Source organism: Cinclus cinclus, chromosome 8, assembly GCF_963662255.1.
Source record: "Cinclus cinclus chromosome 8, bCinCin1.1, whole genome shotgun sequence".
Lineage (NCBI taxonomy): Eukaryota > Metazoa > Chordata > Aves > Passeriformes > Cinclidae > Cinclus > Cinclus cinclus.
The window spans coordinates 18,894,227-18,907,878 of NC_085053.1; the positions used below are offsets into that span (position 1 = coordinate 18,894,227).

At 38.1% G+C, this 13,652-nt stretch overlaps 1 protein-coding gene across 1 annotated transcript in view; it reads left to right on the plus strand.

Annotated features, from left to right (window-relative positions):
* LOC134046793 (vitellogenin-1-like) overlaps positions 1–11,220 on the plus strand; it is a 42,423-nt gene extending 31,203 nt beyond the window's left edge. The window contains exons 26-36 of the mRNA XM_062497558.1: positions 290–475; positions 1,491–1,697; positions 2,839–2,981; positions 3,505–3,643; positions 4,322–4,457; positions 5,153–5,339; positions 5,742–5,839; positions 6,415–6,509; positions 6,611–6,770; positions 7,951–8,112; positions 11,102–11,220. Coding sequence (XP_062353542.1) covers positions 290–475; positions 1,491–1,697; positions 2,839–2,981; positions 3,505–3,643; positions 4,322–4,457; positions 5,153–5,339; positions 5,742–5,839; positions 6,415–6,509; positions 6,611–6,770; positions 7,951–8,112; positions 11,102–11,220 — 1,632 coding nt within the window. The remainder of the gene's footprint in view (positions 1–289; positions 476–1,490; positions 1,698–2,838; positions 2,982–3,504; positions 3,644–4,321; positions 4,458–5,152; positions 5,340–5,741; positions 5,840–6,414; positions 6,510–6,610; positions 6,771–7,950; positions 8,113–11,101) is intronic.
* Positions 11,221–13,652: the final 2,432 nt, after the last annotated feature.

Below are 13,652 nucleotides of genomic sequence, written 5' to 3' on the forward strand. Positions count from 1 at the left end.
GGGTGATAATGGAGTGGCTTTTTTAGTTGTTACCTGTACAGTTATTATCTACCCTGCATGTGAAAGAGGAAGATGATTTATACTTCTATTCATAAAATTGTATTACTTTTGTTTTTCTGGATATGGATGTATTTGGCTACTTATGAAATGCCACTTTTCATTTTCCATAGCACTGGACCCAAACAATATGATGTTGTCATTTGCAATCAGTGTCTATGCAGTCTTTCTTTCAGCAGAGGCTAAAACCAAAGGCTATCTCATAGATTTTTAACCTATTTTTATTTCATAGCATCCAGATCATAAAGGATCAAGCAGCTCATCATCATCTTCCTCTGAGTCAGGAAGCAGCCACAGAAACAGCAGCAGCAGTGGCAGCAGCAGCAGCCACCATCATGGAGAAAACTCTGCCCACAACTCAAGGAGGAGCAAAAAAGTCAGCATCCACCACAGCCATGGCTCCAGCCCAACACATGAGGTACAGCCCTGTGTGTGGTACCCCGAGTAGCCAGGCTCAGCTGGCTGCTGAGCAGGAGCTGCAGATGTGGTGGCACTAACTAGCTGAGAGGTTAGGCTCAGGAGGGGCACTAAAAGCCAAGTCTGTAAATTGAAAGTCAAAGTTCATTGAGATATTTCCCCTCACAAAAAAAAAAAAAAAAAAAAAAATCAATTTTTTTTTAGATCCCCTTGTGTTCAGGCTTTTGTTTGCCTGTTTCCTTTCCTTCATTTGTGAAGATATTTGCAGTATGTGAAAGCCTGGATTTGGAAATTATACTCATTGAAGGAAATGTAGCTGTGAGTTAAAAAGGAAAGAATTTCTTTTCCTTGTGAAAGCCCAGAATACAAAATCGGTTGCTTTAAGAAATAAATAAGTCTCCCTGATTATTTTTAAATGTGGACTGCAGGTCATGAGTGCATGCAGAGTATAAGTAAAGTCAGACTTCCCATGGACATTATTGATTGGTAAATGTGAAGGCCCATTAAGCACAGATCATCTTTACCTTTATTATTCATTTAGTATTCTATAATTGTACTGCACAAAGGTATAATAATAATCGGACAAATAGCTCTGCAAATGCAGGCAATGTCTAGGGGAATTCTATTATTCAGAAGGATTTCAAAATATTTGATTGACTTGAAGAAACTGTAGTATAGTAAAATAACTTTTGAATGTGTATGCTACTCTGAATGTCTCTAGTACACATTGTAGGCAGCTATTTGAAACATTAAAATAATGAAAAAAGTCTTGCTGTATGCATAAAGATAGCTTGGAAGTGCCTTGGATCCCTCATCAAAATAATCATGGTTTTGAATAATTAAGTTTGCAACCGAATCCATCCTTAAGTATTGTGGATATAGAAATATGTACTGCAAACTAAACTGATGAAGGACATGGGCTGCAGCCTGCTATCAGCACACATTAACTGGACTGCATGGTCTCTGGTGAATACACAGAAATACTTAAGCACAGATGGTTGGGGGCTCTTTTTCAGCGCAACTTCCTGGGAGACGTAATTCCACCTGGCATTACGATTGTGGCACAGGCAGTAAGGAGTGACAACAGAAATCAAGGTTATCAAGCTACAGCATATGTTCGTTCTGATGCTGCCAAAGTTGATGTGCAACTAGTTGTGGTTCAGCTGGCTGAAACCAATTGGAAAGCGTGTGCTGATGCTGTGATACTGCCTCTGAAAGCACAGGTAAGTGCACAGGCAGCTTCACGCACAGAGACATCTACAAAGCCCAGAGCAGGCACAGAGAATCTGCTGATTAGGAGTATTAAACAGAAAAGGCATGCTTATTTTTAAATGTTCATAAAGTTGGGGAAGTTTCAGGAAATGTTTCACCATTCTTTTGAATTAAAAAGAGATGATGGTAAAAAAAGAAAAAACTCACTTCAAAATCTGGGAAAAAGAATATTGATTTTCAAGATGAATCAAAATATAACCAGTAGAAGCATTAAAAATATTTGGAAAATTGATTTCTTCATCACTATTTATTATTTGTTCTACTCTGAGTTTTCTTGTCTGAGAATCTGCCTGTTTTTCTGTATATAATTTATTGACCCCAAGATTAGCTCAGTTGGTTACAGCATGGTGTTGATAACACTAAGGACATGGATTTGATCCCTATATGGGCCATTCACTTAGGAGTTGAACTCTTGCTGGATCAAGTTGGATGATCCTTCTTGGTCCCTTGCAAGTCAGACTGTTCTGTGATTTCAAAAGACTCATCACTCAAATATATATTTACAATGTTGTATTTCTTAGATTTTATATGAAAATATGGAAAAAGCAAACTTGGGTAACAGGTTGATGTCAAAGAGAGCATCATAAATGAAGGAACAGGTCCTTACTTTTTTGCATATCCTTATGCTGTGCTTCCCATGAGCTTTTTAGAGCAAGAGATATTTGTGCAACAATTTAGAAACCTCAGCTTTTTGCAGCTGCAATTAACAAATTCAGCATTGTATTCAGTATTGAAGAAAGGGGGACTGGGTTCAAATCAGGAGGTCTTGGGAAAGGCAAAGAGAAATTATAGTGCAGTCCCCTTCTAGGAAAAAAATACATATTGATTAAGAAGTTACCACGTCTAAGAAAATCTCAACGTATTTCAGTGGCTGCTTTGAGACAGGAGATGTAGCTCTGCACAGACCTACACTTTTCCTAGTGTGCCTCAGATTTTGCATTAAGTCAAAATTTCTCTGTTTAGAGTAAAAGATTGGAAATATGAAGGATCAATGCACAAATTGGTGAAAGAAAATTTTGTACTTTGAAACTGTTGAGGGTCATTCTGAGATCCTTTTCTGAATTTTGGGTGACTGTTTCCCTGTTTACAAAGGCCAGACTGAGATGGGGCAAGGAGTGCCAGGATTACAGGATAGCAGCAATTGCTACCACAGGACAACTGGCGAGGAAGCCAGCTGCACAGCTGAAGGTGCAATGGGGAAAGCTTCCATCCTGGATAAAAAAGACAAGCACAGCGTATGTAATTCATTATTTCCTAAGTTTTTATTTGACTTTTTTACCCTACTTGGCTTTTGAAAAACACTGAAAGAATTGGATTAAATTTTTCAACCTAAACTGTCCAGGCAGTGCTTGTATGGAGACAACAAGTTCAGTGGTGCACAAGTATTTTATGAATGTGTTCTACTTTTTCCACATGTTTCATATTAAATGATAGCCTCCAAATATTTAAAAAGTATGCTTGATTTCATTTTCAATATTAAATTATTTGCTATTTCAGTACAAAATGTCTTTTTGTTTTAAACTTTTCTTCTTATCAGTCTCAAAATATAACCATTTAAAATAGGCTAAATAAAACCAGTGTGTTTCTTCTGGATAAAGTCAACCATTTATGGTTATTAAAAATCAACCCAAGTATTACTTCCTTGACTTTTCAGTTCTTCCATTTTTTCCTGATTTTTTGGAGCTGCCAGTAGTCCTCACCATCCCAAGTATGCTTCTGTTCATGCACCTGAGTTTGTCATATCTTGTTTATCTCCAGATTCATGCAGTACATTCCTGGTGCAGCACTCATGTTGGGCTTCTCAGAAGTACATCAGAGAAATCCATCTCATGAATTTATAGTAAGAGCAGCTGCAACATCTCCACGAGCAATTGATACAGTAATTAAAGCTCCTGAGGTACATTACATTTTTATTTTGTTTTTCCTCACGTTGAATGCTTTTCAGCTTGGAATGTTTTGACACTCAATGTAAAGAAACAAAAAGCAAAACATTCCCTTTTAGAGAAGCTGCTATATACCTGACTATATTAGGCGGGTGTTCAAATACATACAACACTTCTCTTGATTTTGTGCTGCTTTGGCCCATAGTGCTTCAGTTCTGCAGGATCTTTAACATGTGACAATGAAGAAGTCGGTGCATTAGACATTCATTTGATTCTCTTAGCAAATATAATTTGTAGCTACAGTGAAGGATCTTACCTCAGTGCTGATCATGCTGGTTTTCAACCCTTAATGGATGATATTCATTTTTCCAAACAAATCCAACATCTTAGTTACTCAACTTGTTACCTTATTTTTTTAAGAAGTCACTCAATTATCACTTTAATTCATCTCTATCTGTTACTTTTCAGTGTTCTTAACAATTTCTCAAAAAGTCAAGTATGACTAGAGGAGGTGATGATTCCTCACAAAAGCGGAAGGTTAGGGTGCATTCTGCAGAGACTAACACAACTGCAATCGTAGAAATGCATCTTCAAGGGGTTTTTTTCCAAGATAAGAGTGGGGTTTTTTTGCAGTCATATCTTGAGCATATGGTTCAATTTATCTTAATGTATTTTCATTTCTGCTTTTTCAGGTAACACTTTATTGTCAGGGATTCCGATTGCCATTCACTCTGCCCTTAGGCCCATCTCCAGCTTACGAGACTCGAGATATCACTGCCTGGAATTTATTTCCTGAAATAGCTTCACAAATAGCACAAGAAGATCAATGTAAATGTTACTTATATGTTTGTCTCATGAATAAGCAATGTGTGTAGATCTATACTCTGCCATGCCTGGGCCTTGCCTTTCCTTCTAATGGTCTTATAGGGAAGCATAGCATCTGCAGCCCTGCTTTCAACAGTTCATTCCCTCACAGAGAAGCAGGTTTTTTGGCAAGTGAATGAAGAGGCTTCAAACTGCTATAAACATTCAGAGTTTGGGCATCACTCTTGTCCTCAAGGACTAGAGTTTTCATTTTGCCCCTCCTGAGATGGTGCCAACTCTGCATTCAGAGGCATCAGGTCATGGGCACAAGAGAGTCCATGTGTTTTCTGTCCAGTTTATTTTATTTTAAAAAGAGCCATGTGAACCTCTACCTGGTTGGTGCCTAGCACTCCTGTGGGAAATGGGGAGTTTTTATCAGTTTGTTATGACATCCAGTTTCTCACGAATTTTGTATATTTTAGTCCCTGTTAACTTGAGTTTTGTGTTTGGCATGTAATCAAAACCAATATTAGTAAAATGAACAGCAGGTAGTCATTTTCTAGTGTTCTCATGTAATGTTCTCTCTGGCTTCTGCCAAGGAAGTGAAGTTTTCTTCCTGTTTGCTGGGTAGTTCAGTCTCACAGAAGTGTCTTTCAGTACTTCACAGCAACACATACAGTAGTCATATGTGCCATTTCTTTTATTGTTTTATTTTGCAGCCACGTGTGAAATCAGGGAGAGAGATTTCAAAACATTTGATCGTGTGAGCCATTCATATTCGTTCAATAAAAGTTGCAACCTGGTGGTGGTTCAAGACTGTACTGAACACCCAAAATTCATCATTGCTACAAGAAAGGTTGATCCTCAATCTTTCTCAAGAGAGGTTCACATAAACACAACATTAGCGTAAGTGTGGTTTATACTGAGGCTTAGAAATTAGGTATAAAGTTTCTCAAGGAGTTAGTCTGGGAGTGGGAAATATCTAGTTTCTAGCTGAAACTGGTTTTCAATGAGACATATGGGGAAAGACAGAATTTCCAGAAGGGGTCCTCATCTGAGACTCTGTGGTGTAGTTTTTCTTGTCATGAATTCCACAGCTACCAATATGTGATAACTTGCTCACTAAGTCCCCATGCTATCTTTTCTTTAAAGGCTGACTATTAAAGCCCATAGCCTCAGTGAATTTTGCACTTTGGAAAGAAAACTGTTTGTTCGTTCATTCAAATTCAGATAGTCACAAATACCTATATTATTCACATTTTAAATTAACCACTAACTTATTCTCTTTTATTTTTGCTTTTTCTGAAGGAACATCACAATCTGTCCTGCCTCAAACTCATCTCTCCTTGTGGCATGCAATGAAGAACAAGTTCTAGCACACAGTGGAGATTCTGAGTATGAAAAAGGTAAGCTGTGATACACAGTTTTCCAGGACTGACCTGGGAACTATATATCAAGATTTTATAAATTTCACAGAAAAATCTGAGTGTAAAGAAAACACAATTGGAATTAATTCAAAGAGAAAACTAAAACTACTATCTTAAGATTTGCATTGACTTATGCTCATATTTCCTATAGGATACACACTTCTACTTTTCTCCAGCATAATAGACAGGTGAATAAAGCCCTTTTTTATAGTATACCCAGGCTGGTGATTGTTCAGAAAAAAGTTCATGTTATAGCCACAGAGAGGTGCTTTAGTTCTGACATTTAGCTGGAGCACCACCACTGTCATTATAATTTCAAAATTTATCACACTGGATACAGAAGTCAGTTCCAACTATAGGTAACAGCAGTAGAATATTTTTGAAAATATATTATTTCTTCTATTTTTGTTTTTCCTGTCCACTTACATATAATTTTGCTGCTACAGTTAAATATATATCATTGTGAAGGAAAATGCATTGTGGTGGGTTTTGTGTTACACAGTTTCTTCATCAGTTTAAGATGATCACTGTATGATTCACCATCTCTTTTAAAGGCAATGTTAAAATTTATAAAAATGGAAAAACTGTTACTGTCGAAGTTCCAGCACTTGGACTGAAGAAGGTGACTTTCGATGGTGTGACTCTTACGGTACTGCACTTTCATGGTTACTGCTTCCTCTCTGCCTAGTACCTTGCCAGTGTGACAGAGCAACACTTCAGCACTCACTACAAAGATGTGCTATTTTGCAGGTTACGGTTGCTTCATGGATGAGAGGAAAGACCTGTGGAGTTTGTGGTAATAATGACAGAGAAAAAGAAAATGAACTCCTCATGCCAAACCATAGGTTGGCACACAGCTGTTCTGCATTTGTCCATTCATGGGTATTGCTAGAAGAAACCTGTTCTGGTGGTGAGTGGATCTAGAAAAACTTTATGCTTGGATAGATTATGATTTCTCTGCCAACAACTAGAAAATATTTTTTTAAACAGTAGATATCTTTTATTTAGAAATTTCAATAGCAATGTGTATTCATTTTAACTTTATTAACCACTGACTGTTTAAAACACAGATTGTGAATATAGAGAATATATACTCCAGCAAAAGTCTTTATCTCATGTGCAATTCAATGTTAAATAACTGATTTTTTTTTTTTTCCTTACGCTGAATAGCTTTTCTCTTGTAAGGCAAAATCAGCCCTAATCTTGCTCCAATTGGAAAAAAACTGTGATTTTTCACCATTGTATTAAAACAATTTCAGCTGTTGTCTGCAGACTTAATTTCACCACACAAATTGCAAATTATGAATGCAGTGTCAGATCCTACACTCATGTAAATTTCCATAGCACAAAAAAATTTCATTTTTGTTCTGCACTATGTGAGGGTGCAATCTCAGGAAAACATTTAGAACTACTTCTACACTAAAGAGCTTAATCTTACATGTAGCTAGAAAAACAATGTTGGACTCCCATAATATCAATACAATTTTGTTTGGTAGGTCTCCGTTTACCTTGGACCTGAAATAATTTTATTGAAGTTAATGGTTGCTTTCTCCTTGACTTCAGTGACAGCAGAATTGTACTTATCTGTGTGTCAGGAAACGGAGTCATGGCTGGGATCCTGTTAAGTTACATTATACCTTTCTAGTGAGATAATTGCAGCATTATAAAAATCATCCAATACAAAAATTATCCTTGTTGTTATTATATAAATGCTGCCTTTTTTTTTATCCCTTCACTACAGTTGACATTTTTCCTAATGCAATGAAGTAGCCATTGTGCTTGCAGTATCTATTCTTAATAGCATTCAGACATGAGAGGTTATTTTCTGTGTATTATGTAGTTCTAAAAAACTGAGTATACATTATTCCATTTGGGTTATACTGTGCAATTAGATTTTAAAAATAGCTCCCCTTTCAGACTCTTTCCTCAACTTGTTATTGTCCTATCTTGATAACCTCGCTACTGAGAAAATGGTTTGTCAGATACCTGTGTTTTAATAAAAGCTGAAGAGAAAATATGGACCTTTATTATTGCAAGGATCGATTGGGATTTATTTCTATAATTTTAACTATCTTTCCTTTTCCTGTTAGGGTGCAAGCTGCAGCGCAGTTATGTGAAGCTGAATCGAAATCCTACTATTGATGGTGAGGAATCTACGTGCTACTCTGTTGACCCAGTACTGAAATGTATGAAAGACTGTACTCCAATTGAAAAAGCCTCAGTAAAGGTTGGCTTCCACTGCTTCCCAAAAGGTACAGTATTTTTCTCCCTCCATGTGTCATGTACTGCAGGAGCTGTCAGAGCCCTTGAAAGAACAAAAAACAGCGCAGCCAGGCACAGACCTGTATTGCTCCAGCTCCACTCTGAGCTGCTGTTTTTAATCCCGTTAGTATTTGCTATAACTGCTGACAGTGCTGGCCAGCTAAAAGCTAGGTTAGGTGATGGCAGGTAGCATCATCTGAGAAAAACATTTGAGGAGGTAAAAGGGGCAGCAGCGATCAATAAAATCACAAAATAAAATTTGTCATGTCTTCAGGATCTCCATAAAGTTGAGATAAGCAACACTGAGTCCTTTTATGTACATTACAGCCTGCAATTTCGTGTAGACCAGGGCAGGCAAGGCAATTGAAAGTCAGTCAAGTAGTGTGACATGAGTGCTGTAATTAGACTGCCATGCTATGCCACTGTGCAATACATCAGCAAAAACACATTGCTGGAAGTTTCTCTAGATTGTTCCAAAAAATGGTTTGGTTTTTAAGGGTTTTTTTTAGACACATATACCTATGCCCCAGATATATTTTTAAAAAAATAGAGAGAGTTTTTCTCATTTCATTTATACCAGGATATAAGGCACGGTCTAACACAGTTTCACACTGAAGTTATATCATCATGAAAGGAGAATCCAGCCTGGAACCTACAGATATTTCTGGTTCATTCTTTCCTAAGTCTTTTAATTAATTACCTGTATAGTTTACATACAGGAAAACCTACCATTAGGCACTGTCTACTGAAGTGGTTTGTTCTCTGCTAACCATTGCTGGCCACATCCATTGTTAGCTGGGATAACCCAGTGTAGTTTCACCAGAGCCAATGCACCCCTGTGTTGAATAGTACTGGGAAGGACAGGGTGCAGTCTGTACTGTACAGGGTATTTTATGTCTCAATTTAAACATCTGTGTAGAACTTTGCACTTTGCTTGTGTTATTAATATCTGCAATGTGCTGAATCAGCCTGGAAAAGTGGAGAGGATCTCTCTATAATAGTCAAATACCTGCAGCAGCCTATTCGACAAGCAGCACAGAGAGAGTGCTAATAGTTTTCTGATGGCTCCCTGAGATGAGAATGGATGCATTCTTTCATAAATAGAAAAACCCACCCTCTACAAAAAATCCTTCTAAAATCTTGTTATATCCATGTTTCACAGATTTCTATTGTGTATCCAAGTCTGTATCTCTGTAGTGTCATAACCCCAGACCACTCACTGCCTCAGAATATTAGGCTATAATAAAGCTGTCTCATTCTCTCACAAAACTGTTTGAGAAAAGAGGAAAATCAGAAAAAAAGATGTTAGTTGTTGCAGCCAGTGCTGCTTTCAAAGCAGCTGCAGGCTCCTCTTGTTCATTTACTGAAGCAGAGACTGGGAAGTCTGCTCGCAATACTTCTAATCAAGGTCTTATTTATTTATTTATTTATTTATTCATTCATTTATTTTTCCTGTAGAGGAAGTAGAAAAAGAGGATGGAGGAGAGAAGAAAGAAAAAGATGCCATTTATTGCTCTTTACCTTGCTAAATTGATTGCTTTTTCTTAAGCTAAGGATCAATAGGAATACAAGGCCAGCACTTAAAAACTATTCTTTTTCTTTCTTTGTCTGATGACTTAGAGAAGCAATAGAAGCAGCGGAAATCTTCCTTTCTCAATCTAGGACCATGCATGCACAAGACAAAGAACTTTTCTCAACTCTTTATGTGAGAATTCAGACATGATAGTTTTCTGTTTCAAACTATCACTGCCACCAGCGGAGCAAGGACAAAAAGAAGTACAAGAATGCATAGCTTCTCCTGTTGTCCTCAAATCAGCAAGGCCTTGAGAACTTCACTGAGGCAGGCATCACTCCAAGTTTAAGTCCACATATTGGTTTATATTTCAAACATGCCACAAGGCCTATGCATGGGGATCAGTTACTCAGCCATGATCCAGTTTGCAAGGAAAGTATTTCCTACATGGATATGAAGGTGCTCAGACCCACAGTGTGCCAAGAGTAAGAGACATGATGTATATAAAAAACAGAATTCAGACATTTTATAGCATTTCTCATTTCATAGCCTGAAAACATAATACATATTTTTAAAAGCATCTCCAGCATCCTTCTGGGAAATATTTATTATCCAGTTTATTATGCAAAACCTGCGCTTAGTGTTGGACAGTAATTTAGCCACCGAGAGTGTTACCCTTTCAGAAGATAAGTGACTGATGCCACCTGAACTCATACAGCAGTGTCCATATTTCCCTGTGATGAGGAATGGCATGTTATAAATGTACTATCCAACTAAGAAATAAAACCAATGGAAGTAAAATTATGAAAGGTTTATGCATTCTCATTATACAAACTCAATCTAAATGGATGTCCTAATATTCTTCCAGATGCAGTGATAAACCTCCAACTAGCTAGGAATATTTATTGGGAGGATGAATATCATTATTCCATTTAGATTATTTCAGCATTAAGGAATATGGCTTATTCAAGCTGCTGTTGATAAAGCAGTGTGGTAAGGTTAATACTGCAACTGACAATGGTCTGCCAGATTCCACAATATATGGGAAACTTTAATTAGAAGTTTATGTACCTCTGAAAATTCTCCAAAGGGCTTACCCTTCAGAAATGAACTTCGACAAAGAGTCAGCTGAAATACCCAGTGATATGCAGCACTAACACAAGTGATTGCTGATGTGGATTGGTACGTGGTGGTCTTACACTGACAGGGGCTACCTCCAGCACTTTCACAGCCTCCTTTTGCCTTTTTGCTTCATGAAATGTAATTCAGTTTGGTTTTAGGGAAGTATTACAGTAATTATATCATGGATGAAAATCCTGTTCCAAGTCAATGAGTCAGATGTCAGTTGTGAGGGCAGGATTTCACTCTTTACTTGATGAGGGAGATGACAGCCATCAAAACAGTATTTCTTTGAAATGTGTTAATTTGCTTGATGTTAGTTAACAATGGCTTCACTCTTCTGACAGAAACTGCTGTAAGCCTGTTGGAATGGCAGAAAAGCAGCGATAAGAGATCTGCATTTGAGGATATTGTGGAGTCTGTGGATGCTGACATTGATTGTACCTGCACTGGCAGCTGTAGTTAAGCTAAACGTTTTGGCGTTGTGCTATAGACATACTACACAAATAATTGAATAGCTGGACAGATAAGAAGGGAACATAATAGCTGTAGTAAAATACTAAGAAGGTGCTTGAAGAAAATAAGCCTACTGCAAAGTCAAATGCATTATGTACAGTCTGTGCTGCTTAATAAATATGTTCATTAAATAAGTATTCATGTGGTCTCTCTATTTTTCCCTATCAACAAAACAATCAGGCCAACTATAATATTATACAGAAATTCTGCTCCCTTTTATCTGTGGTATAATTACAGCAGTCTGCTCTTAAAATTACATTCACTAGGTGATGAAAGGAAAACATGATTACGGCTACTGCTAACATTCCATTGTGCAAAGAATTTCATACTTAGCATACTAAAGACACAGTAAGCATTTGTTTTCTTTTATGTTTTCTGGTAAAGAGCAACGTCTGTTCCTGGAATCATTCTGCAAAAAAATATATTTTACTCCCAGCAAGACCATTAGCCTTAGTACATTCTACAAAGGAATGAATTGGACTGCTAGACTCCCACTGTAGCTTTCCAGAGAGCTATAGTGTGTGACACAGTCCCCATTTTCATTTAAATTTCAATGGATGTGCTGTTGCTTCATGAACTAACTACAAGTGTGAATAGGAACTTTTTTTTGCTTTACCATCTCCTATTGTATATTTATGAAAATGATGGCTTCAAAAACTTCAGGGAACAATAATACATCAAGTAGCATTCCAAATCCTCCAAAAAGCAATATATAGAAAGATATGTAAGATCAATAGCATCATAAAGCTAAAACGGAACACAAGCAGGACAGTCAGACTGTGTTTAACCGGGGAAGAGTCAATCTGCTAGCTTTCACTGTGCAGAAAGGTAATTCCCTCCCACCCCAGGGGACCAGGAATAGGTGGCACCTTCAAACCCCCAAGCAGTGGCACAATACCTCTTCAGCCTGTGTCACAAATCAGCCGTGCACTGAACCATGGTATGTTTTCCATTACAGTCAACAGCAACCAGCACACTCTTCCAAGAGAAGCCTTAGCACGGGCAAGGTACAGCTGAACCCAAACCCTGGCAGGAGACTGTCATCAAAAAAAATACTTTTCTTTCTTACTAAAAACTGATTTATCAGAGAGATGATTGAAGACTAAATCGTTGAATAATTACAGCATAACACTTCCCAGTGCTTTTCTTTCAAGAACAGACTCATGAGTAATATAAGGAGGTACTCCTTTTACTCCCTCTTGAGTTGCAGCTTGCCACCCACTTTCAGAAAAGGCCCAGCTTTTCTCCATGTACAGCCATAACATCATTACTTCCAGAAGTAAGCCATTACAAGTTTGTTCAAACCAGATGCCTGGTGCATACTCTGGGGCAAGACTATTTGCCTCTGCCCCAAGCCTCTCTCCTGGGGATAACCTGCAAAGGCAAAAAGGCAGTTACCTGCTTCTTTCTCTTCCTCCAGTCTATGTATTGTATCTGAGAAAATATGCAAATAGCCAGTGCTCTATTCAACAGCTTTTTTTCATGTACATATCTCCAAACTAAGACCAGTAACGTGAATTCTTGCCCTGTATTTTTTTTTTATTTGTAATAAAGCATTCACAAACTCCCTGTACAAAAGCTGGGTTTTACTAACTCATCAGAAGTGCTAGACTGCAAAACAGCCTCAAACAAGAGGGGAGATGAAGAACATTGCATTCCACTTACCCTTAAAATCACACTAGTCTTACACCTGGAGAGCTCTTTTCTGCCTGGTATTGTTTTCACTGTGGCTTATGGGAGATTTGACATTGACTTTCATAGGATCAGACTGTCATCTTTAATCCAACACCTCTCTCTTTAATCCGCTTGTTTACAAAAGAGAAACTTTTGCCAGTCAACCACTTCAGATATGACAAAGGTAGTAGGGAGAGAAGAAAAATGAAGTTTCATGCTCGACTACTAAAACAGGGATTTAGTAACAGCAAAGAGCCATTAGTAAGAGAAAAATTCTGCTGCCAGGGCAGGGAGTTCACTCACCATCACCCCACCAGTACCGCAGCCTGGTCTGGGGTGCAGGCTCAAGCAGGGGGAAAGCAGTCGCTGGTAGAGCCCAGGCACAGACCTTTCTCTGGTCTGCACAGGGCATGGGCAGGACACAGCCCTCATTATTTCCACTTCGAAGGGGCAGCTTTCCTTTCTGTCCAACTCCTGTTCGTTAGTGCCCTCTTGCTGAGACAGCTGAATGCCTTTGACTGCCTGAAAGGCTTCACTGCAGCTGTAAAATCACAATGTAATGAACGTTAGAAAAGCCCGAGGTTGGTAGTGTGCACAGCAAAGCAAAAGACTTAGAACCAGCTCATTTTGCCAAAGGAATTAAGAACATTAGCAGTACAAGTGTGAAAAAAGCCCTTCTGGAATTTCTAATGCACCACACAGACGTTT